This window comes from Eleutherodactylus coqui, chromosome 1 (assembly GCF_035609145.1).
Source record: "Eleutherodactylus coqui strain aEleCoq1 chromosome 1, aEleCoq1.hap1, whole genome shotgun sequence".
NCBI classification, from domain to species: Eukaryota; Metazoa; Chordata; class Amphibia; order Anura; family Eleutherodactylidae; genus Eleutherodactylus; species Eleutherodactylus coqui.
Genome location: NC_089837.1, coordinates 421069460 through 421096681, shown reverse-complemented (window position 1 = coordinate 421096681; position 27222 = coordinate 421069460). Strand labels below are relative to the sequence as shown.

Sequence of the window (27222 nt, the reverse complement as noted above, 5' to 3'; positions counted from 1 at the left end):
AGTGAGTTTTCAAACCTACTCAGGGTTGTTCTTCAGTAGGTTCGAAAGCTCACTATAGCACCATGTATTTTTGTTAATCTTGTAGATAGGATATCTTTTAATGGCTCTTTGGTTTCTCTTGCTGAGAAGAATCACATTGTATTTTTTTTTTTTTACACATGTAGCTTTGCCTTAAAGGAGATGTCCCGAGGCAGCAAGTGGGTCTATACACTTCTGTATGGCCATAATAATGCACTTTGTAATGTACATTGTGCATTAATTATGAGCCATACAGAAGTTATAAAAAGTTTTATACTTACCTGCTCCGTTGCTGGCGTCCTCGTCTCCATGGAGCCGACTAATTTTTGGCCTCCGATGGCCAAATTAGCCGCGCTTGCGCAGTCCGGGTCTTCAGCTTTCTTCTATGGAGCCGCTCGTGCCAGAGAGCGGCTCCGTGTAGCTCCGCCCCGTCACGTGCCGATTCCAGCCAATCAGGAGGCTGGAATCGGCAGTGGACCGCACAGAAGAGCTGCGGTCCACGAAGGTAGAAGATCCCGGCGGCCATCTTCAGCGGTAAGTATTGAAGTCACCGGACCGCCGGGATTCAGGTAAGCGCTGTGCGGGTGGTTTTTTTAACCCCTGCATCGGGGTTGTCTCACGCCGAACGGGGGGGGGGGGGGTTTAAAAAAAAAAAAAACCCGTTTCGGCGCGGGACATCTCCTTTAACTGAAGGAATCGAGTTGTATGGCTGCAGCACTGTATTGCACCACTAGATGGTGCTGGTCTTCAATACAGATCTGTGTTTACAGGATAGATCTGCGCAGAACAGCAGGTTATGTGTGAGGGTGATGGAAGACCTGCTATTATCACATTGTTAATACACTGGAAGCACAGGTGTTGTCTCATTTTAAATGTAGATGCGTAATTATTAGTGTTCTGGGGTATCTTTGTGTATAACGCTGCGGAAGGCGATGTAGTTCTTTTTATATGACAGATATGAAACAAAATAGAATCAGAGGAAGGAAAGGAGGAGGTTAAAAGAGAAAATGCTGGAAGATATATGTGTGCAAAAGTTTTATGCAGGTTTAGAAAAAATGCTGCTAGTTTGTTTGTCAATTCACTAAATACAAAGTGACTGAACTAAAGAGAAATCTAAATCACATCAGTATTCGGTGTGACCGGCCTTTACCTTCACAACAGCATCAATTCTTCTAGGTACACTTATACACAGTTTTTGAAGGCTCTCGGCAGGGAGGATGTTCCGAACATGTTGGAGAACAGCACAGTCTGCGGTGTTGTTTTTCTGGCCAATAAACGGAAATCTGATGGAATGGAAGCAAAAATTAAGACTTTCTATATATATATTTTTTTTAACCCCATCGAAATCAATAGCGAAAAAACGAATCCTTTTTTCAGTTTCTGTCCTCCAAAATAAAGCAGAGAAACGGAAACCATGAACTCGGCCATAACGCAGCCTAAGTATTGGTGTGGTCATGAGGTTAATGGGGACACCCTACTGAAATACATACTGGAGCTAACAGAGGGGTGGAGGAGAAGACCTGTGATGGAATTAAATGTAAAGGGGTTGTCCCAGGATTAAGTTATCCCTTGTTCACTGCTGTCAAATGGGGCATAGTATGGTAATATGGCCATTTGGGGGTATTGGTTACTCTGTGTGCAGCTCCAGGCCAGACCGTTAGAAGTGATTACAGGTAGTGATGAATGCTCCTCCTGACGTCACGCTTGAGTCTCACTTAGAGAGTGCTGCAGGATATATCGGAGGCTTCCTTCTGGTCTTGCCATACATGGTGCACACAGTGATGGAAGTGACAGAAGTTATAGTTGGCTGCCATCACTGGGTTAACCGCTCAGAGACTCATCCAAAGAATTGTTAGACCTACCCTGCATGACAATGTAACGGTCGGGCCCATGATATTACTGCGTGCTGCGATTAGTATCACTGAAGATTAGTGTCCACTCCGGGCAACTACGCTGCGTGTTTTCTACCATAAATTTACACATACAAGCTATACTGCGTATAACAGGAGGATTTACAGAAGGCTCATCCACACGCTACATACAAGATCTGTCGTGGCCAATCACCAGCTGGGGGTGGGCTCTTCCCAGTGAGTTTAATGGGGAACTAAAAATTCACAACAAATCCAAGTTATTGCAGATAACCAAAAGATCCACAGCTAAATCTGCAGATAGGAGCATTGGTAAAATGTTAGTCCATTTTTTTTCTTCTTTTGCTTTTAATTTAAACTGTTCGACAAAGGCAGAATCTGCAAGCAGATCTACACTACTGCGGTGCGGATTAGTCACCGTGGGAAATCTGTAACAAATCTGTCCTAGTGACTGTGAAAAATCCACCAACATCTCCCCATATCTCAGCTGCCTCTTCACCTCTGGATATGATTTGGAGCTAGAAGGCAAAGTGACAATAAAGGGTAACTGCAGTCGCACTTAAAGGGGTTGTGTGGGTGACAGACAATTTTTTTTTAATGGATCCAAATCTGTTAAAACCATAAAAGTAGCGTTATTTAGCCGTCCTCTCCCTGGTGATCCAGCGCCACAGCCTCACAATACTCCTGGTCTTTGTTTAGCAATGGCTACGACCTAACTGCTGCTGCCATTCAGAGGCCTCAGCACTCTGGTGCCCTTCTCCCGGCATCATGGCATCCTAGCAACAGTCAGGTGTAGCTATGCCTAAATAAAGATGGGGTGGACCGCAGAACTGAAATGCTAGGACAGGTAAATAACGCTGCTTTTATTGTTTTAACATATTTTGAATACATTTTTTATATTTGTCTTTTAATGTTCAGATTTTGAGTAAATTAGGCTTTCGTTAGTGAACTTCGGGTGGTGCAGAGTGCTAAGGCAGCAGAATATAGTCCTAAGCTCTCGCTCACGACCTGAAGGTTGCGGATTCAATTCCCACATCATGGTTCAGGTAGCCGGCTCAAGGTTGACTCAGCCTTACATTCTTCCCAGGTCGGTAAAATGAGTACCAAGTGTGGTGGGAAGCAATGAATAAATTACTTGAAAGCGCTGCAAATAAGTTGGTGCTATAAAAATAACAAGATTTATTTATTTTACTATATAGTTTATCTATGGACTACTCTAAAAAAGAAGCCCCACAATATTCTGCTTATTCTGTGTTTTGCTGCTTCATCAGGGAAAACATGACCATTTTCTGAGAACCGAAGTGTTTCATTTTTAGGTGTAAAAAAAGAAAAAGAATAAAAGTTTTTTTTGTTTTTTTTTAAACTTCATGTTTTTTATATCCAGGAAACGTGAACTTCTCTGCCAGATTAAGCGCTGTATTCTTATTTTTGACCACTAGGTGGCAGCATTAGCCCAGAATCGCCTGTGTTTTGCAATTTGACATATTGGCAATGAGAAAGCTGAAAAAATTAGTACTTTTCCGTTTATGAAATGCGCATTGCAGAATATGTATACTTCAGTGTAGATTGATTGATATGACTTGTAACATTATGAGAATCGCATGAAATTTCTAAGTAGTCCTGCCTAGAAAGTATAATTTGAAGATTTAATGAGTGTCTATAGAGTTTTGCTGTTTACTATGGTGACCAACAAGATGTGGTTAACCCATTAATGACCGTCCATACATTTTTTTTAATGGACCCCAGCAATGGGCTTTATCCTGATGCAATCATCTTTCTACAGCAGCTGCATCAGGAGCCTGGCATGGGTCTCCCGTGCCAGGGGGAGCGAGTGCTCAGCTGTTGGATAACAGCACTGCACCTGCTCAGACAGTGGAAAACTCTTAGGCTGGGGTCACACAGGGCGGATTTGCCGCGGATTGCCGTTGCATATCCGCACTGCGGCAAAACCGCTGTGTTTGCAGTCCAGTGCAGCACAAATGAGATTTGCCAAAAAGCTGTTCTCACAGTGCAGGTTTTTTCCGCACAGCCGCAGTGCGGAAATGCAACTGCGTCGTGGTTTTAAAAGATGCAGCATGTTCATTCTTTGGTCGTTTCCGCAGCGCTTTTTTTGTCCATAGACCTCTATGGACGCAGCCAAAACTGCACCAAATACGCGACAAATACGTGACAAAAGTAAAAAAGCGCTTGCGGATTTTTCCGCAAGAAAATCCGCAGCAAAATCCGCAATCCCAAATTAACCTTTGAAGCGGTTTTGCCGCAGAAGCAGTTCTTCTGTGTCAAAACCGCAACGGAAAAACCGCAGCAAAACCGCAACAAATCCGCCCTGTGTGACCCTAGCCTTATGCCTGCAGTTTAACCATTTACATACCACGGTCAGTGTGACAGCAGCATGTAAAAGGCTGACATGGGGGTTGACTCCCTCTCTTGGCCATCGGACCCCTCAATGTGATTGCAGGGTCCTAATGGGTTGCTGTGGCACTTGGAGGATTAAATATGGCCTCTGGGTCTGCCCATTGCGGGGTCCCATAAGGATCTGCCTCTGGCTGAGCTTCATAGACTCTATGATAGACTGTGATACAGAAGTATAGCAGTGTATTATAAGAATAGTAAAATGTGGTGATATTCAAGTACCATAATGGAACGAAAATAAGAAGTTTAATCATAAAAAATAGAAAAAAAAATATTAAAATTTGAAATCTCACCTTTAGGGCTCGTTCAGACGAGCGTATGCGCTAATCCGCGCGTACATGCGCGCGTTTAAACATGCGCGCAAAAATGCGCGTGAACGAAGGTCCATGCTTTACATATGCGTGTTAGCAAATGTGATGTTGGCTGCATGGAGCGCATGAAGATGCGCTTCATACCTTGAGCTGTATCAGCATCCCAGCCAATATACACGGCGTCAGTATTTTAAGTATTGATAGTTGTGAGACACACGTTTTCTTTGGCGCCCCAGCGAACTTTGGATTACTAAGTTTCTTCCTTTATATAACAGGCTGCACATCGTTTATTGGTCTTTACAACTAAACACATCCGGAACACAACATGGAGTGCTTTATGCACCCTTTGCACAAAAGCATTTAGCTTAAGGAAAAAAAACATTGCTGTCTATTGGGTCGTTCACACGACTGGACTCGCGTGCAGCGTGTCCCATAGGAGCCAATGCTAAGAGCAGCGCAGTACGGACCAAACTGGTACGCATCTCCTTTCTTCGTTGCTGCGCGCGTTCGCACGCAGTAAAAACACGCCCATGTGAACACTTTATAGGAACTCCATGGTTTTATATAGGAGCGCAGTTTTGTGCAAGCGTATATGCGCGCGAAAACACGCTCGTCTGAACGAGCCCTTAGTATGTAAAAAAACCCCAAAAAAACACACAAATCTGGTATTGCAGCATTCGTAATGTCCCAGCAAAAAAAGTTAGTACATTAATTAACCCACGCAGTGCATGCAATGAATTAAAAATACAAAAAAAATGCTAATTCTGTCTATCTCGCCTTAAAAAAAATGGCAGTTCAACTGAAAAAAGAAGCCCTCACAGCACCGATGATAAACAAAGAAAAATCTTAGAGGTCTTTGAATGCAGCGCTAGAAAAAAAAATACATTAAAAAAAGTGGGGGGAAAACCCCTATATAAATTTGGTATTGATAATCGTATAATAATCGTACTGACCCACAGAATCAATTGAACATATTATTTATACTGAACATGGTTAATAATAATAAAATTAATTTAAAAAAACATTCCAGAGTTGCAGATTTTGCTAATCTTGCCTCTAGAAAAAATGGAATAAAAAGTAATCAAACGCTATATGTTCCCAAAACGTGTCTGAATGAAGACTAGAGTTCATCCTGCAATAAACCAGCCCCCATAGAGCTCCGCTGATGGAAAAATAAAAATGCTGTGGCTCTTGGAATGCGGCAACACAAAAGCAAATCTTTAATTAATGGGGGAAAAAAAGGAAAATCTTTTCTTTTTTTTTGTGTACAAAAATAGCAAAACATAAAAAACCTGTATAAACGTAGCATCGCTGGAATCGTGCCGACCCGGGGAATGTTATATTTATTTTGCAGACCTGGAATGTGACAATGAAAAAAACCAAAAAAAATTAGTTGACACGAAGGCGCAAGCAGGCTTGGTCACTAAGGGGTTAAATGAGGTGATGTATTATTTCTCTGTAGAAGGCAATTCTGGATATGATATGAACAATTTCTTCCATGCCTGGAATCCTATTATTGTGCAGCGTTTCATTGCAGGCTTCTTCCTCGGTGTCATTAATCTCAGGGTTTCTGACTCCAGTACAGAATAGCCTCTTGGTGCGTAGGGTTCAGTGTTTAATATAGACGTATATATTATGGTCGGGAATGATACGTTACGGTTAGCCACTTATTTTGTGTCTTAACAGTAAGTGAAACTTCTAGTACAGAAGTTTATTTTTCTTTCATTATATAATTTATATATGTTTTTAAATTTGTCAAATAAAAATGTAATTTAGCTCCTAAATTTTCCAATTTAGGAGCCAATGGCTCCTAGGAAATGTATTTTAGTCTGGAGCAGTGACATATGCTGGTGGCTCTGCCTGCTACTGCAGTTTATTCAATGCATTTCAACACTTGAAAAAGAAATTAAAATTCTCTCTTGGCTTGTGATCTAAAGCCTGGCTTAGAGACAACGATTATGGCTCACAAGGCGACTTTTGAGCGATAATCGTTGTGTGCCTTTAAGAGCAAAGTGATTGCTCAAACATTGAGCGATTACTTTGCCTCTGAGCAGGGGATGCAGAAGACAAGCGGGGTCGCTTGTGTTCTGCATCCAGCTGTTCTCTGCTCAGAGCGCCTGGCTGTTATACAGCTGGGCACTCCCAGCGGGGGATGCAGAAGACAAGCGGGGTCGCTTGTGTTCTGCATCCAGCTGTTCTCTGCTCGGAGCGCCCGGCTGTTATACAGCTGAGCACCCTGAGCAGGGGATGCAGAACACAACTGGAGCGCTGTGTTCTTCATACTCCACCTGTGTTCAGGGAGCGGGATACAGCTGAAACAATATAATCAGCTGTATCCCACTGTGAATTTCTGATAAGGTTGATTGTTCTCTTTCAGCATGCTAAAAGAACAATCAGCGATTCCTTAACGAAAACAGCACAATGTCAGTGCAGGTACATACAGCAATTATCGTTAAAAAGACGGTTTTGAGCGATTTTCATTTTTTTGGGAGCAAAATCGTATCTAAATCAGCCCCACATCACGAGTACATGGTGTGAAACAGTAACACATGCAAGAAAAGTGGAGATTAGATAACTTTTAGGTAAGAATAAACATAATAAAAGGCTCCTTGCTTATTGGTGATCACAGGTACCAATTACCATGTTTCCCCGAAAATAAGATCCTGTCTTATGTAAATTTTTGCCCCTAAAAGAGGCATTAAGTCTTATTTTCGGGGATGTCTTATTATACCCAGCAGGCTCCGTCTGCGTCCATCCCATTGCTCTCCGGAGCTCCAGCACACTTGCTTCAATGTTCAGTGGCCCACAGAAGATCGCTTCCGGAATGGGATTCATAAATCCCGCTTCCAGGGAGGGATGGCTCTGATTTGTTCTCGAGTGCTGCTCAGCCAATACATACATCTCGCCTCCCCAATGTGATGGCTGTGATTGGTTCATCGAACGCTGCTAAACCAATCACAGCCATCGTGTTATGGAGGCAGGATTTATGAATTGGCTAAGCCACGGCATTGATAAGTGAATTAATAAATCCCGCCTCCACAACACGATGTTTGTGATTGGTTCACGAGCGCTGCTCCTTGAATCAATGCCGTGCTCGATAAAGCAATCATAGCCATCACGTTGGTTCATTGAGCGCTGCATTGAATGGTTCTCGAGCGCTGCTCAGCCAATCAATGCAGCGCTTATTGAACCAATGTGATGGCTGTGATTGCTTTATCGAGCACGGCATTGATTGGAGGAGCAGCGCTCGTGAACCAATCAGAGCTGAAGCAAGCGCGCTGGAGCTCTGGAGATCAGTGGGAGAGCCTGGACTGAGCCTGCTGGGTAATGTATTGCTTTTTTACCTAGTGTAATGGACCTAGGCCTTATTTTCAGGGTAGGGCTTATATTTCAAGCTTTCACAAAAATCCTGAAAATTCAGGGTAGAGCTTATTTTCGTGCTAGGCCATATTTTCAGGGAATATGGTAGATGGCCCACTGTGAAGACCATAAAGGAATAGTCAGTTTAACTGGCCAATATTAAGGCCATACCACTAATGCTCAAATCCACAGAAGAGTAAGGGTGTGTTCAGACTTTGCAAATTTTTGCCGATTTTCTGCAGCTGAAATTCCATTGCAAATCCACAAGGACAAAATCCGCACCGAACCCCAATTAGTTCAGCTCGTTTAAAGGGGTTGTCTCGCTAAAGCAAGTGGGGTTATACACTTCTGTATGGCCATATTAATGCACTTTGTAATGTACATCGTGCATTAAATATTGGCCATACAGAAGTTATTCACTTACCTGCTCCGTTGCTGGCATCCCCATCTCCATGGATCCGTCTAATTCTGATGTCGTCTTGCTTTTTTAGACGCGCTTGCGCTGTGCGGTCTTCTCCCCTTTTGCTCTGTCCGGCATTGATAAGTGAATTAATAAATCCCGCCTCCACAACACGATGTTTGTGATTGGTTCACGAGCGCTGCTCCTTGAATCAATGCCGTGCTCGATAAAGCAATCATAGCCATCACGTTGGTTCATTGAGCGCTGCATTGAGTGGTTCTCGAGCGCTGCTCAGCCAATCAATGCAGCGCTTATTGAACCAATGTGATGGCTGTGATTGCTTTATCGAGCACGGCATTGATTGGAGGAGCAGCGCTCGTGAACCAATCAGAGCTGAAGCAAGCGCGCTGGAGCTCTGGAGATCAGTGGGAGAGCCTGGACTGAGCCTGCTGGGTAATGTATTGCTTTTTTACCTAGTGTAATGGACCTAGGCCTTATTTTCAGGGTAGGGCTTATATTTCAAGCTTTCACAAAAATCCTGAAAATTCAGGGTAGAGCTTATTTTCGTGCTAGGCCATATTTTCAGGGAATATGGTAGATGGCCCACTGTGAAGACCATAAAGGAATAGTCAGTTTAACTGGCCAATATTAAGGCCATACCACTAATGCTCAAATCCACAGAAGAGTAAGGGTGTGTTCAGACTTTGCAAATTTTTGCCGATTTTCTGCAGCTGAAATTCCATTGCAAATCCACAAGGACAAAATCCGCACCGAACCCCAATTAGTTCAGCTCGTTTAAAGGGGTTGTCTCGCTAAAGCAAGTGGGGTTATACACTTCTGTATGGCCATATTAATGCACTTTGTAATGTACATCGTGCATTAAATATTGGCCATACAGAAGTTATTCACTTACCTGCTCCGTTGCTGGCATCCCCATCTCCATGGATCCGTCTAATTCTGATGTCGTCTTGCTTTTTTAGACGCGCTTGCGCTGTGCGGTCTTCTCCCCTTCTGCTCTGTCCGGCACGAGCGGCGTTCTGGCTCCGCCCCCTTCTATGCATCATCGCGTAGCTCCGCCCCGTCACGTGTGCCGATTCCAGCCAATCAGGAGGCTGGAATCGGCAATGGACCGCACAGAGCCCACGGTGCACCATGGGAAAGGACCCGCGGTGCATCGTGGGTGAAGATCCCGGCGGACATCTTGGTGAAGGAAGACGTCGCAGAGCGGGGATTCGGGTAAGTAATATGTTTTTTTTTTTTTTTTAACACATCCCTTGGGGTTGTCCTGCGCCGAACGGGGGGCCTATGGGAAAAAAAAAACCGTTTCGGCGCGAGACAACCCCTTTAAGGAAGTAAAATACAACGTGAGAAGTTGCAGGTCAAATTATGCTGCATATTTTGTCTCCCCAGCATCTTGATGGAATGTCCTGAAATTCTATCCATAATGCCTGTAGTGTAAATTGCTGCTGGTTTTGCACACCTACTGTAGTTTACAAACTATGAGGCACACCGGACTGTAAAACGCCCCCCAGGTTAGGACAACAGGACACAGGAAAACAATATTTCTGATGAATTTAAAACATCTCTGGGGGTCTAACAAAGTGGAGGGGCTACGCTCATTAGCTTCGGTGTCCTAGTATAGATACGGGGGGTTAATGGTGAGCAATCAGCTCCTAGTAAACCTGATGTGTCCATTCTAATAATGGCGCAAGCACACAAGTTACCATTGGTTTGGGCGCGGTGTACATTCACATGCGCACAGCACGACTAACTGCGCACTCACCCATCTGCTGCTAGCATGTTAAACACTGATTGTATTAGCACTAACGCCAGTGTCACACATTTACGCTGCGCATCTACATGATGGGCATTGTAGATTTGCGCACGGATGTGTGTGGTTTACTATAGTTTTGCGCACGCAAATCGTGCACATTTGCTTGCGCAAAAAAATCCTGCAGGCATGCTCCTATTCATTGAAATTAAGTTAATTAGTTCAATATGGGCTAATTTTGTGCTTAAATGCGCAGAAAAATGGAGCATGCTGTGTATTTGTTTTCTCAAATGAAATGCCCATGCAAAATATGCTTATGTGAACAAACCCATTGGAATGGATGGGTTCTGTTCACTCTGCCTATTGTGTATATACATTTTGCTTGCATGAAATGCTGCGCTAAAGCGTTCGTGTGTCACAGGCCATAATTCCCACATACAAGTGTAGTAATACATGACCCCCTCTAGCTGCTTCCTTTTCACATGGTTATCACATCATCAGAGGTTATGCTGCTCCTGCAAGACCTTTGATCTTTGCTTATTGTCTGTCCGTGTCTCAACAGGAGAGGATCTGCACTCGGAGGAGATATGTGAGTGATCTCTAAGGTTATCTATGGAGAGGGAGGACTATGCAGCCGCAGTATGTATGCCTACAGAGTTCTCCTTATGATCTGGCAGCATGGTATATCAACACACTGCTGGATCATTGAGGCAGCGGTCAGGGGTTTCTGGATCTTTCAGGCCCCCCCTTCCTCTGCACTATAAGGTGCAGGCGCTTTTAGCAAGATTTCATCTTGCTGAAAACTGTTCTATAGTCCAAATACAGTAATTCTCCATCCTGTGTGAACATACAATCAAGGTGAAAGGGTTAGTATAAAGTAGATGTACTCACAGAAATGTACCTGATAAGTTCAGCTTCCACATATTAATATGACTGCACTGGTGGAACATCAGGAAGCGGCAATAGAGGAGATATGAAGCGGTTGGCTGACATGTATGAAAACCTAATACAAACAGAAACATGAAGGATCTGCCAAGTAGAAAACCTGTGATAAAATGTCAACAAAAATCTGATTGGGAAGCATAAGCTATTCTCCCACTTTCCACCGTGTAAGCCATTGGCTAATGGAGTGGGAACATAATGTGTTGGTTAGGTGAAATGTATCTCCCAGCAGCCATAATGCAATGCATTTGGAAGCCTTTGAGACCCTTTTACGGTGCCATGTTGTAGCTTTGTGTGCAGATGTACGAAACTTCCAGAAGGTCAACTATTAATGCAGCACTCCACCAATCTGGGCAAACTGCCTCTGTATTTAGTCTTGTGACATATATCAGTCCACATTTGCTGTAACTGAGCCTCTAGATCGTGCAAACTCCTAGGCTATCGAAGTTGGTGTCCCAGATGTTCCCATACATGTTCTATTGGTGATAAATCTGTAGACCGGGCAGCCACAGACGTGTAACAATGTTATGGAGGCTCCTGTGACCCCCTTGTGTGTGCGGCCCAGCATTATCCTGCTGGAAAATGCCTCTTTGAAGCCGCCATGAGAGGAACACATGGCAGGATGTCCCGAACATATCACTGAGCTGTCATTGTCCCTAATACCCCTGCTAGGAGTGATCGACTGCTATTCAATTGCCCCCCAGACCATCACACTAACAGGTGGGCGGGCAGTCTGCCGCTCCACAACAAAGGCAGGATTGAGCTATTGAGGATTTCACAAAGTATCTAATGCCATCCTTATTGAAAAAATGGCCAAATATGGGATTGACAAGGCAACCGCTAGGTGGATTCACAATTGGCTGAGTGGTCATACTCAGAGTGGTCATAAATGGCTACACATCCAAGTGGAAGAATTTGTCAAGTGGGGTACCACAAAGCTCTGTGCTGGGCCCAGTGTTAAACATTTTTATAAATGAGCTGGTGGAGGGAATTGAGGGAAAACTGTTTGCAAATGACACAACGCTAGGTACAATAGCGAATACTAGGGAAGAGAGACAGGATTTAAAAAGATCTAGACAAGCTTAAACAGTGGGAGGTAACTACCAGAATGGTATTTAACAGGGAGAAATGCAAGATCCTTGCTTGTCCTACACCTGAGCAAGAAAAATGAAACTAAGCACCTACAGAATGAAAGAAATTGAGCAGCAGCACAAGTGAAATATACTTGGGTATACTAATAGATAATAGACTGAATATGAGTTAACAATATGATGTAGCAGCCAAAAAGGCAAACACAATTCTGGGATGTATTAAGAGAAGCATAGAGTCTAGATCATGTGAGGTTATTATCCCCCTCTTCTCTTCCTTAGGCCTCCTTCCCACGAGCGTGACGGGCTCCGCAGCGTAATATTCCGCTGTGAAGCCCGTCACGGCGCCCCCCAGAGCCCCTATACTTACCTGCGGGAGATAGCGTGAAATCGCTTCCCCGCCCACCACCGCCGCGTCACCGCTCGTCACCGCTCGTCACCGCCCACCGCTCTCGCGTCACCAGCCGTGTCACGTGACGCGGCCGGACCGCGTCATTTGGCGTCATATGACGCTCGGCGGTGGGCGGGAAAGCGTTTTTTCACGCTATCTCCCGCTGGTTACAGCGGGAGATAGCGTGAATGGACGGCTTCCATTGACTGCAATGGAAGCCGTCAGTGCGTACAGCCCGTCCTCACCCGCAGAAAATAGAGCATGCTGCGGGTGAGGACGGGAGAAATCGCGGTGCGTAATTCCGCGGTGGAATTACGCATCGTGAGCATGGAGCTATTAGGTTCAATAGAACCTAATAGCTGCGTGCAACGCAGCGGATTTTCGCCGCGAATTACGCGGCGGAAATCCGTTCGTGGGAAGGAGGCCTTAGTCAGACCTCATCTGGAATACTGTGTCCAGTTCTGGGCATCCCAATTTAAAAAAAGAGATCTGAAATGCCGTTTTCAGTTCTGAGCACCCTAATTTAAAGAAGACCAACAAACTAGAGTAAGTTCAGAGAAGAGTTACCAAGATGGGGAGCGGTCTGCAAATCATGTCCTATGAGGAACGGGTAAAGGATCTGGGAATGTGTAGCTTACAAAAAAGAAGGCCGAGAGGAGACTTAATAGCTGTCTACAAATATCTGAAGGGCTGTCACAGTGCAGAGGGATCAGCCCTATTCTTATTTGTACAAGGAAAGGCCAGAAGCAATGGGATGAAACTGAAAGGGAGGAGGCACAAATTAGATATTTAGAAAAACTTTTTGACAGTGAGGGTGATCAATGAGTGGAACAGGTTGCCACGGGAGGTGGTGAGTTCTCCTTCAATGGAAGTCTTCAAACAAAGGCTGGACAAATATCTGTCTGGGATGATTTAGTGAATCCCGCACTGAGCAAGGGGTTGGACGTGATGACCCTGGAGGTCCCCTTCATGTCTACCATTCTACGAGGCACTCGTCAGTGCCCAAGCTAAAGCTGGATTTATCGCTGAAGATAACCTGGTTCTACTTAGCAGTCCAGTTTCGTCATTCATAACACCACTGCAAACTGAGGCAATGGTAGGTGGGTGTCAAAGGCAGTTCACATATTGGTGCCGCGAGACCAAATGTCCTTCAGCCAAGTGTCTGGAAAGGGTTCCGACAGACATGGGGTCTGTAATGATGCCACCCGTCTCTGCATGACGGAGAATGAAAAGGTTGGAGCTGCTTGTGCCTGTCAGACGATCAGATGATCCTTTCTACTGGTGGTCTGTCGAGGCTATCCTGGGCCTGGTCACCTTGTGTGCATGCTTTCTGTTAACTTAGTGAAATGTCTTTGATTGCTTCATGAAGGCATGTCTAGTGGTCAACAAATTCTACTTAAGTGGAAAAAGAGCTCCACTACATACTAGTAGCCTCTAGGAGCCTTTTTATAGGCCATGGGTGGAGCCGCTTTTAGGGTGGTTAGACTGTTCATCCAATCGCACAACTGGAATCATTTGCATATCCTCCTGAGATGTAACTGCATGCCGAGTTTGGCTTTAAATTGACAATTCCTACTAGGTGAGGCGCTTGTTTTTTTTACAAAGGTTGTGTATGTATGTATGTATGTATGTATGTGCCTGTTTATCTCTCCTCATACTGCAAACAAAAGGGATTATAAATATTGTGCCCAGGTAATATAATCTGGCTGTGCTGTTATATTACTGTCCGCAAGCTCCTGTCATGCTGCCGCTATGCGTGCTATAATATGTACCAGTAAAACTACGGCAGCACAGAGAGCTATTACAATACCAAAAGTAAGGTGGCACGTTTAGATACCCTTAATGTGTTTCTGCTTTTGGGACTTTTCACTCGGTCAGAATTTTTCTGCATTCCGCACCAAAATCCACACTTGAATCCGCCGCTGCAAATTCGGCCCCCAAACCCGCTGCCATCACCTCCTCTAGTGAGAGGGCTGAAGTTGACTTTTATATTGATACACTATAACCTATAATGAAACCTTATAGCAATTTTGTAATTGGTTTCCTTTCTTCTCTGTCTAGAATAGGCTCTTTTACACGGCACTTGTTAGCAACTTGATCACAATGGATTTCAATAGTTTGCAGATTGATTTTCACAGTACAAGGTTAAATGTACTCAGACATTTAGAAAGGACATAAAGCTATTCATAATTGCTGGTAAGACGTGCGCTCTCTGTTCTGCTGGCTAAGAAGGGCTTTCTCACAGCATAAACCATTATGAGGAGTCCCTGCTTCTCTGGAGCGTACTATCATGCCACATCCTAGAATGGCATTCTATACAATTGCTTGAGTCCTTTTTGAAAGATGTTCTGTAAATGGTTTTAAAATGATATGCCTAATTATCTCATACAAATCAGGTTGGGGTTAAGAGGTGGGACTGCAAATTGCCTGCACTCTAAGCGTAATTTACACGTAGCGTGAATGCTGCGCATCACCTGACTAGTGATGTTGCGCTCAGTAGACGCCGCCGGGGAGTGCTGGCAGGGCAAAAACTTTTGGAGGTAAGCGCTGTATCTTCTGAAATTAGCTGCGGGTACACAGCTGATTTTGAGTCAAAATCTGTACCAGTGGTGCGGATTTCGACCCTGTTTTGGATGCGGAAAGGCGACTGCATAGCTGAAGGAGGAAATACAGGCAGCACTGTGGAGCGTTTTATGGATGAGTGATTACTTTAAATTGTATGCTATAGTGCAGTGACTGGCACACAATAGAGCGGAGATTTTAGCAGGCACAGACGGTGCCACAAGGGAATCGTCTGGTGGGCCGAGTCCTCTGCGCCTATATGAAGGCACGTAGGTCAGTGGAGACGGAGCGAACACAGCTGCCTTTTCTTAAAGTGTGTCTGTCTGGAATCTGAGAGCCAAGATCAGGTAGTACAGGAGGCGCCCCGATTAAGCTCTGGAGTTTAGTGAGGGAAATACTGATTAGTAGTGAGTTACAGTGATCTATCTGTTAAAATGCCATGTTTTTGTCATGTTAAAAAGTCCAAAAAAGATGAATAATTTCAGATTTATTTCGATCTTCTGTATAAGTGGAACATATTTATGCTGCACCTAGAGACGACGAACCACACTTGAACAACTATATGTGAATATACCCTTACACAAGTAAGTTTAGTATACCGTATTTTTAGCTTTATAAGACACACTTTTTTCCCTCCCAAAGCCGGGTAAAAAAGTCGCTGCATCTTATAAAGTGAACGTGCCAAAATTTGTCACATTGGCATTTGTTCGCATGATCGTGCAAACTAAATTGCGATCGCGCAAACAAACTCATGATTGCGCAGACAAATGCGCAGTCACTTACCAATTTTCTCTGCTGCCCACTGCCACTCATATGTGCCACTAATTGGTGGTGAGCACCTGTCGGGAACTGCTGCTGCTTCCCCGCCTCCACCAATCGGCTTCTTCACTTCCTCCTGCCGAACAAGCGCTGCTGTGACATGGAGCTCCGCTGTTTCAGACCACTGCTTCTCTGTCGCACAGCATTATCCACTGCACTGTCCCTGGGTGAGTTCAAAATGTTTTCCCCTATTTTCCCCTCTAAAACAGGGGTGCGTCTTATAGAACAAAAAATACGGTATATATAAAAGTCAATTTATTGTAACAGCTGTGTAATTTTGTCTGCTGATCCAACACTTTTTCTTTTTGCAGATAAGGTTTAGCTAATTATATCTAATTAAAACTACAACATATTTTCTAGCTTTTAATTCTGTTTGCTTTTCTTCTAAATCTGTTCTACCTTTTCCAGATAGATGGTCCATGTGTTCTACAAATTCAGAAAATCCGCAATATATCTGCACCAAAAGACAATGAAGAATCTCAGGCAGCTCCTAGAATGCTTCGTTTACAGATGACCGATGGCCATACATCCTGCACGGCCATAGAGTTTAATCACCTGTCAAAAGTCAGGTAAGATACTGACTGAACCTGTACTAAGCTAAAGGCCCATTTACACGCAAGGATAATCGCTCAAAATTTGTCAGGAAGTTTTGAGCGATCATTTTGCATTAGCTACTAATGGGCTGACTAGCCCATAAGTAGCCCATAAGTAGCTAACTAGCTTCATTTGCATGAATTTAGAGAACAGCAGGTGGTCTAATCTCTAAATACATCTGCTTTGTTCTGCTGCGGGCTGCTGGCTGCATACAATGCTATCAGCGCTGCCCGCCGAGAACACAGCATACTGTCCCTGTTATCAGGGACGAAGAATTTTAAGCTGACTTGAAGTTAGCGATGAGCAAAGAGTGCACGATGGGCGCACATTTACACGCAACAACTACGTCTCCATTTTGAGTGATAATCGTGTAAATCAGCCCTCAGTTGAAACAAAAAGTATGCAAATTACCTGTCTTTGAAAAGGAAGAAAACCGTTTCTGTTGTGCCACCTACATGTAGCTATTTTGCCAATTCCATAATATGATCTTTTTTATCTCTCTTTAAAGGGAACCCACCAGACCACATAATCTATGTTACAATGCTTATAGGACGGGGTATGAGGAGTCTAGGGATATCTATATATGTATATGGTTTTCCTCCCTTATTAAGCTGCTCATAGAAGAGGGAATGTGGAATCTGGGATAATACTTATAATAACCCTACTCCCTGTTCCCGTGAAGACTTATAAGCATGACCCTCTTCTTCAGTCAGCGTGTATGCATTCCCACAGCTCTTAAAGGGGTTCTGACATCAAAAAAAAAAAATTGTACTCACCTTGCCTGGCCTGGCCCGATCGCCAGGCATGTCCCCTCCAGCCGGCATCTTCTTCTGTGCCTTTAAAGCAGAGCAGGAGCCGTCAAAAAGACCGCTTCCTGCTCTGGTCCGTCCGTCAGGCACTTCCGAGGTGAACGGACGGACCGCCCACAGCAAGCACGTCACAAGCCGTGCTTGCTGTGGGCGGCCCGTCCGTCCTGCTAAACTCCGGAGTGCTGCGCATGCGCAGTGGAGACGCAGCCCGTCCTGACTCCTGTCAGAGGGCACCTCTCCACTGCGCATGCGCGCGATCCCGGAGCGGCGCGGCTCGTGCAGACAGAAGAGGAGGAACAGCGCCTGCCGGGAGATGACCCCTCTGATGTCAACAACAACAGGAGACAAGGTAAGTATTATCTTTTTATGCTTTAGCAGCCATTAAACCATGGGTTCCCTGGGTCCATTAGGCAGACCAGGGAACAATGGCTGCTAAAGCATAAAAAAATTATTTGTGTCAGAACCCCTTTAATGGAATTGTGTGCGCATTGACTGAAGAAAAGAGTCACATTCATAGACCTAATGCCAACTTCCAGGCGTGGCAGCGTGGAAATAGGGAGAATGGTAAGTGTAAGTAGTACACCCTGGACTCTAGTTCCCTGCCCTACGAGCACCATAACTTAGTTTATCATGCTTATAAGACATGACAAAGTCCCTTTAACTCTTATCTGGTCCGTTTAACTATTAAGCTGTCACAATCAGTGCTGACCTCTGCCTTAAAGTGGCCTGACAGTAGAATAACAAATACTTAATTGGTATCACATTTTTTGAAACAACTCGTACAATAAAATGAACACCTTATTTATTCTGTTTGCTTGAACACAGTAAAAAAATGCCAAAACACTGTTTTTGTTCATTCTGCCTCCCCAAAAAACTCAATAAACAATTATCAAAAAGTCATCTATACCCCAAAAGGGTGCAAGTAATAACCACAGCTCATCCTACAAAAAACAGAACATGCATTTGCGCAGCTTCATAGATGGTGAAATAAAAAGGTCTAGGTCTTTGAATGCAGCGATGCCAAAAATAAATTGTAGTGTTTTCTAAATAAAAAGTTTCTATTGTGAAAAGGTGGAAAAACCTGAAACAAAATATAATTTTGGTATCTGCATAATCCTACAAAACCACTGAAAAAAGTCGTCATGTCATTTATACCGCATGGTAAATAACATAAGAAAACAAAAATTGGTGTGTTCTTCCACAGTCATCCAAAAAAGTTATTCTTTTTGAAAAATAAAGATTAGAGATGAGCGAGCACCAAAATGCTCGGGTGCTCGTTACTCGGGACGAAATTTTCGCGATGCTCGAGGGTTCGTTTCGAATAACGAACCCCATTGAAGTCAGTGGGCGACCCGAGCATTTTTGTATATCGCCGATGCTCGCTAAGGTTTTCATGTGTGAAAATCTGGGCAATTCAAGAAAGTGATGGGAACGACACAGAAACGGATAGGGCAGGCGAGGGGCTACATGTTGGGCTGCATCTCAAGTTCCCAGGTCCCACTATTAAGCCACAATAGCGGCAAGAGTGGCCCACCCCCCTCCCAACAATTTTTACTTCTGAAAAGCCCTCATTAGCAATGCATACCTTAGCTAAGCACCACACTACCTCCAACAAAGCATAATCGCTGCCTGCATGGCACTCCGCTGCCACTTCTCCTGGGTTACATGTTGGCCAACCCCCCCCTGCACGACCCAGTGTCCACAGCGCACACCAAATTGTCCCTGCGCAGCCTTCAGCTGCCCTCATGCCACACCACCCTCATCTCTATTTATAAGTGCGTCTGCCATGAGGAGGAACCGCAGGCACACACTGCAGAGGGTTGGCACGGCTAGGCAGCGACCCTCTTTAAAAGGGGCGGGGCGATAGCCCACAATGCTGTACAGAAGCAATGAGAAATCCAATCCTGTGCCACCTCCATCTGGAACTGCACACGTGGGCATAGCAATGGGGAACCTATGTGCCACACACTATTCATTCTGTCAAGGTGTCTGCATGCCCCAGTCAGACCGTGTTTTTTTATAAATAGTCACAGGCAGGTACAACTCCGCAATGGGAATTCCGTGTGCACCCACAGCATGGGTGGCTCCCTGGAACCCACCGGCGGTACATAAATATATCCCATTGCATTGCCCATCACAGCTGAGGTAATGTCATGTTAAATGCAGGTGGGCTTCGGCCCACATTGCATGCCCCAGTCAGACTGGGGTTCTTTAGAAGTGGACACATGCAGTTAAAACTCCGTGTGGACCGACAGCATGGGTGGGTGCCAGGAAGCCACCGGCGGTACATAAATATATCCCATTGCAGTGCCCATCACAGCTGAGGTAATCTCAGCTTTAATGCAGGTGGGCAAAAAATTAATTGGATTACACTGTAGGCGAGGGCCTCAAAAAATTGGTGTACCAACAGTACTAATGTACCTCAGAAAAATTGCCCATGCCCAACCAAGAGGGCAGGTGAAACCCATTAATCGCTTTGGTTAATGTGGCTTAATTTGTAACTAGGCCTGGAGGTAGCCCAGTTAAAATAAAAATTGGTTCAGGTGCAAGTTTCAACGCTTTAATGAGCATTGAAACGTATAAACATGGTTTAGAAAAATTATATGACTGAGCCTTGTGGGCCTAAGAAAAATTGCCCGTTCGGCGTGATTACGTGAGGTTTCAGGAGGAGGAGGATGAATATTATACACAGATTGATGAAGCAAAAATGTCCCCGTTTTAGATGGTGATAGAGAACAATGCTTCCATCTGCGGGTGCAGCCTACGTATTGTTTAGGTATCGCTGCTGTCCGCTGGTGGAGAAGAAAAGTCTGGGGAAATCCAGGCTTTGTTCATCTTGATGAGTGTAAGCCTGTCGGCACTGTCGGTTGACAGGCGGGTACGCTTATCCGTGATGATTCCCCCAGCCGCACTAAACACCCTCTCTGACAAGACGCTAGCCGCAGGACAAGCAAGCACCTCCAGGGCATAGAGCGCGCGTTCAGGCCACGTGTCCAGCTTCGACACCCAGTAGTTGTAGGGGGCAGAGGCGTCACGGAGGACGGTCGTGCGATCGGCTACGGACTCCCTCACCATCCTTTTACAGTGCTCCCGCCGACTCAGCCTTGACTGGGGAGCGGTGACACAGTCTTGCTGGGGAGCCAGAAAGCTGTCAAAGGCCTTGGAGAATGTTCCCCTGCTATGCTGTACATGCTGCCTGATCTCCGCACCTCCCCTGCTACCTGGCCCTCGGAACTGCGCCTTCGGCCACTAGCGCTGTCGGATGGGAATTTTACCATCAGCTTGTCCCCAGGGTCCTGTGGTATAGCATCATTCTCGAACCCCTTTCCTCTTCGGGTATGAGAGTGGAAAGGTTCTCCTTATGCCGTGGGTCGAGCAGTGTGTACACCCAGTAATCCGTAGTGGCCAGAATGCGTATAACGCGAGGGTCACGAGAAAGGCATCCTAACATGAAGTCAGCCATGTGTGCCAGGGTACCTGTACGCAACACATGGCTGTCTTCACTAAGAAGATCACTTTCAGGATCCTCCTCCTCCTCAGGCCATACACGCTGAAAGGATTACAGGCAAGCAGCATGGGTACCCTCAGCAGTGGGCCAAGCTGTCTCTTCCCCCTCCTCCTCATGCTCCTCCACCTCCTCCTCCTCCTCCTCAACGCGCTGAGATATAGACAGGAGGGTGCTCTGACTATCCAGCGACATACTGTCTTCCCCCGCCTCCGTTTCCGAGCGCAAAGCGTCTGCCTTTATGCTTTGCAGGGAACTTCTCAAGAGGCATAGCAGAGGAATGGTGACGCTAATGATTGCAGCATCGCCGCTCACCATCTGGGTAGACTCCTCAAAGTTTCCAAGGACCTGGCAGATGTCTGCCAACCAGGCCCACTCTTCTGTAAAGAATTGAGGAGGCTGACTCCCACTGCGCCGCCCATGTTGGAGTTGGTATTCCACTATAGCTCTACGCTGCTCATAGAGCTTGGCCAACATGTGGAGCGTAGAGTTCCACCGTGTGGGCACGTCGCACAGCAGTCGGTGCACTGGCAGATTAAACCGATGTTGCAGGGTGCGCAGGGTGGCAGCGTCCGTGTGGGACGTGCGGAAATGTGCGCAGAGCCGGCGCACCTTTCCGAGCAGGTCTGACAAGCGTGGGTAGCTTTTCAGAAAGCGCTGAACCACCAAATTAAAGACGTGGGCCAGGCATGGCACGTGCGTGAGGCTGCCGAGCTGCAGAGCCGCCACCAGGTTACGGCCGTTGTCACACACGACCATGCCCGGTTGGAGGCTCAGCGGCGCAAGCCAGCGGTCGGTCTGCTCTGTCAGACCCTGCAGCAGTTCGTGGGCCGTGTGCCTCTTCTCTCCTAAGCTAGTAGTTTTAGCACGGCCTGCTGACGCTTGCACACCGCTGTGCTGCCACGCCGCGCGACACCGACTGCTGGCGACGTGCTGCTGCTGACACATCTTTATTGCGAGACAGAGGTTGCGGAGGAGGAGGAGGGTGGTTTAGTGGAGGAAGCATACACCGCCGCAGATACCAGCACCGAGCTGGGGCCCGCAATTCTGGAGGTGGGTAGGACGTTAGCGGTCCCAGGCTCTGACTTGGTCCCAGCCTCCACTACATTCACCCAATGTACCGTTAGGGAGATATAGTGGCCCTGCCCGCCTGTGCTTGTCCACGTGTCCGTTGTTAAGTGGACCTTGGCAGTAACCGCGTTGGTGAGGGCGAGTACAATGTTGCGGGAGACGTGGTCGTGCAGGGCTGGGACGGCACATCGGGAAAAGTAGTGGCGACTGAGAACCGCCATCATGCTTTTGAAAGCCTCCGTTTCCACAAGCCTATACGGCAGCATCTCCAGGCTGATAAATTTGGCTATGTGTACGTTTAACGCTTGAGTGTGCGGGTGCGTGGCGGCGTACTTGCGCTTGCGCTCAAACACTTGCGCTAGCAACGGCTGGACGCTGCGCTGAGAGACATTGGTGGATGGGGCCGAGGACAGCGGAGGTGAGTATGTGGGTGCAGGCCAGGAGACGGTAGTGCCTGTGTCCTGAGAGGGGGGTTGGATCTCAGTGGCAGGTTGGGGCACAGGGGGAGAGGCAGTGGTGCAAACCGGAGGCAGTGAACGGCCTTCGTCCCACCTTGTGGGGTGCTTGGCCATCATATGTCTGCGCATGCTGGTGGTGGTGAGGCTGGTGGTGGTGGCTCCCCGACTGATCTTGGCGCGACAAAGGTTGCACACCACTGTTCGTCGGTCGTCTGCACTCTCAGTGAAAAACTGCCAGACCTTTGAGCACCTCGGCCTCTGCAGGGTGGCATGGCGCGAGGGGGCGCTTTGGGAAACAGTTGGTGGATTATTCGGTCTGGCCCTGCCTCTACCCCTGGCCACCGCACTGGCTCTTCCAACCTGCCCTGCTGCTGCACTTGCCTCCCCCTCTGAAGACCTGTCCTCAGTAGGCTTAGCAAACCAGGTGGGGTCAGTCACCTCATCGTCCTGCTGCTCTTCCTCCGAATCCTCTGTGCGCTCCTCCCTCGCACTTACTCCAATTACTACTACCTGAGTGATAGACAACTGTGTCTCATCGTCATCGTCCTCCTCACCCAATGAAAGCTCTTGAGACAGTTGCCGGAAGTCCCCAGCCTCATTCCCCGGACCCCGGGAACTTTCCAAAGGTTGGGCATCGGTCACGACAAACTCCTCCGGTGGAAGAGGAACCATTGCTGCCCATTCTGGGCAGGGGCCCAGGAACAGTTCCTGGGAGTCTGCCTGCTCCTCAGAATGTGTCATTGTAATGGAGTGAGGAGGCTGGGAGGAAGGAGGAGCAGCAGCCAGAGGATTCAGAGTTGCAGCAGTGGACGGCGCAGAACTCTGGGTGGTCGATAGATTGCTGGATGCACTTTCTGCCATCCACGACAGGACCTGCTCACGCTGCTCATTTTCTAATAAAGGTCTACCGCGTGGACCCATTAATTGTGAGATGAATGTGGGGACGCCAGAAACGTGCCTTTCTCCTAATCCCGCAGCAGTCGGCTGCGATACACCTGGATCAGGAGCTCGGCCTGTGCCCACACTCTGACTTGGGCCTCCGCGTCCTCGCCCGCATCCACGTCCTCTAGGCCTACCCCTACCCCTCAGCATGGTGTATTACCAGTAGTGCAGAAACAGAACGCTGTAATTAAATGTGCCGCTTATTGGCCTGTGGTTGGAGGCTGACTTCGCTTACGGAACGCACAGCAGAGCCAGGAAAGAATTTTGCGCAAGCCTGCTGTAACACTTAGCTGGCTGCGTATTAATTAGGACTACTATTTGCATCTGTGGCGAGCCGCGGGAGGGGCCGATTTATATACTCGGGTGACACCTGATCTCCCCAGCCACTCACTGCAGGGGGGTGGTATAGGGCTTGAACGTCGCAGGAGGAAGTTGTAATGCCTTCCCTGTCTTTCTATTGGCCAGAAAAGCGCGCTAACATCTCAGAGATGAAAGTGAAAGTAACTCGAACATCGCGTGGTACTCGTCACGAGCATCTCGAACACGCTAATACTCGAACGAGTATCAAGCTCGGACGAGTACGCTCGCTCATCTCTAATGAAGATTAAAAAAGTCTGAAAAATCACTACGTCCTTAAGTACACCCCGGACAAAACCAATTAAAAGAGTTGAACAGTGGATTGTATTCTACTTATATTGACGAGTCATTACATTAAAACAACTGTCAGGTGAAGTGAATAACTTTGATTATCTTCTTGACAATGGTGCCTGTCCAGGGGTGGAATATATTGGCAAACAATTGATTAGTTGAAGATGGGTTTTTTCCCCCTCATTTTACTCCACTGAGAATTTTTTAAAAGGTTTTTCAGTACATTAAATGGTACATTAAATAGCACCACTGAAAAATACAACTCGTCCCGCAAAAAACAAGCCATCATACAGTGACGTCGATGGATAAATAAAGGAGTTACAATTTTTTAAAAGTGAGGAAAAAACGAAAGTAAAAAAAAAATAAAAGGGCCGCGTCATTATGGGGTTAAAGAGCTACCCAAGGCAGTACAACTGGTGAACCGGCCACAGGCTCATTTTTGCACATAAGGAGCATAGGAGAGCCAATCTGATCCAAACCAAGTAAATATTGGCTATGATAGAAAGGTGACAGAACATACAGTGCATCGCAGCAGTCTCATCAGAGTGCTCATACTAACCCATGAATTCCCCAGCTCTCAGGCCTATTGAGCATCTGTGGAATGTGATGGAAAAACATGGCTGATCCATGGGCGCAACTTACAGGACTCAAAGGACCTGCTATTAACCTCTTAGTGCCAGATACCAAAGGACACCATCGGAGGTCTTGTGGAGGTCATGCCTTTATGGTTCAGAACGGTTTAGGAAGCACGAGGCAGGTGGTTTTAATGTTATTGATCGTTGTATGGAGCAGTAGGCACGGTTTATCTTCAAATGTTTTATTTTCAGATTACTACTGTAAAGGCTAGTGATTGCTATAATTCGTATTATTTGGGAATCACATGTTATACCTTATATTGTACTTGATTCGAGGATTCTTTTTATGCCTAACGCAGCAGAAATACAGTCCTAAGCTCTCGTTTACGACCTGAAAGTTGTGAGTTCAAGCCCCGAATGGTTCAGGTAGCTGACTCAAGGTTGACTCAGCCTTCCATCTTTCCGAGGTCGGTAAAATGAGTACCCATCGTGGTGGGGAAGGTGGGGGCGGGGGGGATATAAATAAATTACCTGAAAGAGCTGCAGAATAAGTTGGCACTATACAAGTAACAAGATTTTTTTTTTTCTTCATTTTTTCAAATCTACTCTAAATGATATTCTGATGTGCTATAGATAAATTTAAGAAAGCTGCTGGAACGGACAAACTCCTATTTCAACCCATAATGTTACTACAAATATAGCATAATGTTCTGAGCACATGGACATTGATCTGAATAGTCCTTTACTTGCCATGTAAGTAGAGGGTTGTAGTACCAGAAATCTCCAATGTGACCTTTCTATATGAATCTGTTCACTAATACAAAGCTTGATAAGCTCAAATTGCTATAATTTTTTCCGTAGCTATTAGAATTTCTGGGGCCAGTTTGTCTGAAAACACTTGACATACACTAATCACATACTTAATAATATATGTGTTCTGTCGCAGCTGCATCGTATAAATTCAGTCTTGGCCTAATGGCTCTGCTCAACAGAGTGAAGTGAGAAAAGTAGATCTTTCATACATGTTAAAACATTTTGTTTTGTGCATTTGAAGCATTGTTAAGAGTTTGTACTACTCTCTAAATGCTATAATTGCCGGCTATCTCATGATCTGAGCCTTTGATTAATGAATAGCTGGCCACTTCTCTGTAAGCACGTCAGTTTAATGGCTTCAAACGCCCTACAGGAATTCACTTATATAATTACAGTACAGAGGATCATGGGTCTGTTGAGGCTGAACCTCTATTCAAGCACAGTATCCAGCTGTCTTACAAGCAGAATGGTGACAGTGAGCCTCATGTTCCATATTGGTCTAGTATGAGATGTTTTTGTATATTGCCAGACAACCCATTTAAGTTAAGGATTAGAGATGTGTGAGTATACTCGCTAAAGGCAATTGCTCGAGCGAGCATTGCCTTTAGCGAGTACCTGCCCGCTCGAGATGAAAGGTTCGGGTGCCGGCAGCGGGCGGGGAGAGCGGGGCGGAACGGAGGGGAGATCTCTCTCTCTCCCTCTCTTCCACCCACTCCTTCCTGCTGACAGCCGCTACTCGCCGCTCCCCCGCGCCGGCACCCGAACCTTTGCTCCCGAGTGGGCAGGTACTTGCTAAGGGAAATGCTCGCTCGAGCAATTGCCTTTACCGAGTATACTCGCTCATCTCTGTTAAGGATAAATGCAATAGAAAGTACAATCCAGCTCAGCCACTCGCAATCAATCCAGCCACCTAATGAATAACCACCTAATCCGTGCTCAGGGTAAAAGGATCCGCCGCAGCATCGGTAAACGGTAGTCGTAGAAGAAAAGATCCGGCGCTGCAAAAACATTACTAAAACAGAACAGAAAGCTAAAAGCATTGGTAGGAAAATGGTTGGAAACCTGTACGTTTTGGGCTGGTGCAGTATTTACTAATGCCCGTGAGTACAGCCCGTGGCCCACAGTAAGGTGTAATATGTTTTGTCCATACCATGCTATCTGGACATCACTCTCCAAATTTGTTGTGAAGGCTACTTGTCGTCTGGATTTTGCATCAATATCTGTAAGCTATGACCTGGAGTGGCTCCAAAACATGCATGTTTGCAAATCTTTCCATTAGACCTTTTTCTCTGTGTATGTTTCATTCCTAGTTTCGACCACTTTCACACAGTAGTATTTTGCATCACTGCTTTCAAGTTCTAACTAGGAGTAGAACCTACACAGAAAATAACTATAATGCTAATATTTGTACCTCTTCTGTCTTCATAATCTGCGCTTGCTAGTTCTGGCTTGCAAATACAGATGCAATACTGGCCAAAATATCGCCATGTGAAAGTCTTCTTTGCTGTATACTAATTATTTGCATGTATTGATGCTTGATAGATTGGTTTGCCCTACATTGCTGAAATAATGATAATTGGGGTCCTCCAGAAGTAATCGTTCCTCTTCAAAGCATACCTGTTGTTTCTGATGACTTTTCAGAATAAGCTGTCGTGTATGTACATGAGTGGTAATACTATTTCTGGTAATTATTTGACACATATCCTATATTTTTCGCAGTTTTCTCTTGTATCTATCTCTAATTTCTAGCTTCCCTGAGCCTGTGGGTGGAGACTAGCTGGAATGATGTCTCCTATATACAGCTGATAGAAAGTAAAGGACATCCTGCTTCTCTGTTTCCTCTTAGGACACCTTCAGATGTAACA

General features: G+C 45.8%; 1 protein-coding gene across 1 annotated transcript in view; it reads left to right on the top strand.

The window, feature by feature from the left end:
* Window positions 1-27222, top strand: part of TDRD3 (tudor domain containing 3) — a 271283-nt gene that overhangs the window by 128602 nt on the left and 115459 nt on the right. Inside the window, exon 4 of the mRNA XM_066581368.1 lies at window positions 16351-16511. Within this exon, the coding sequence (XP_066437465.1) occupies window positions 16351-16511 (161 nt within the window). The remainder of the gene's footprint in view (window positions 1-16350; window positions 16512-27222) is intronic.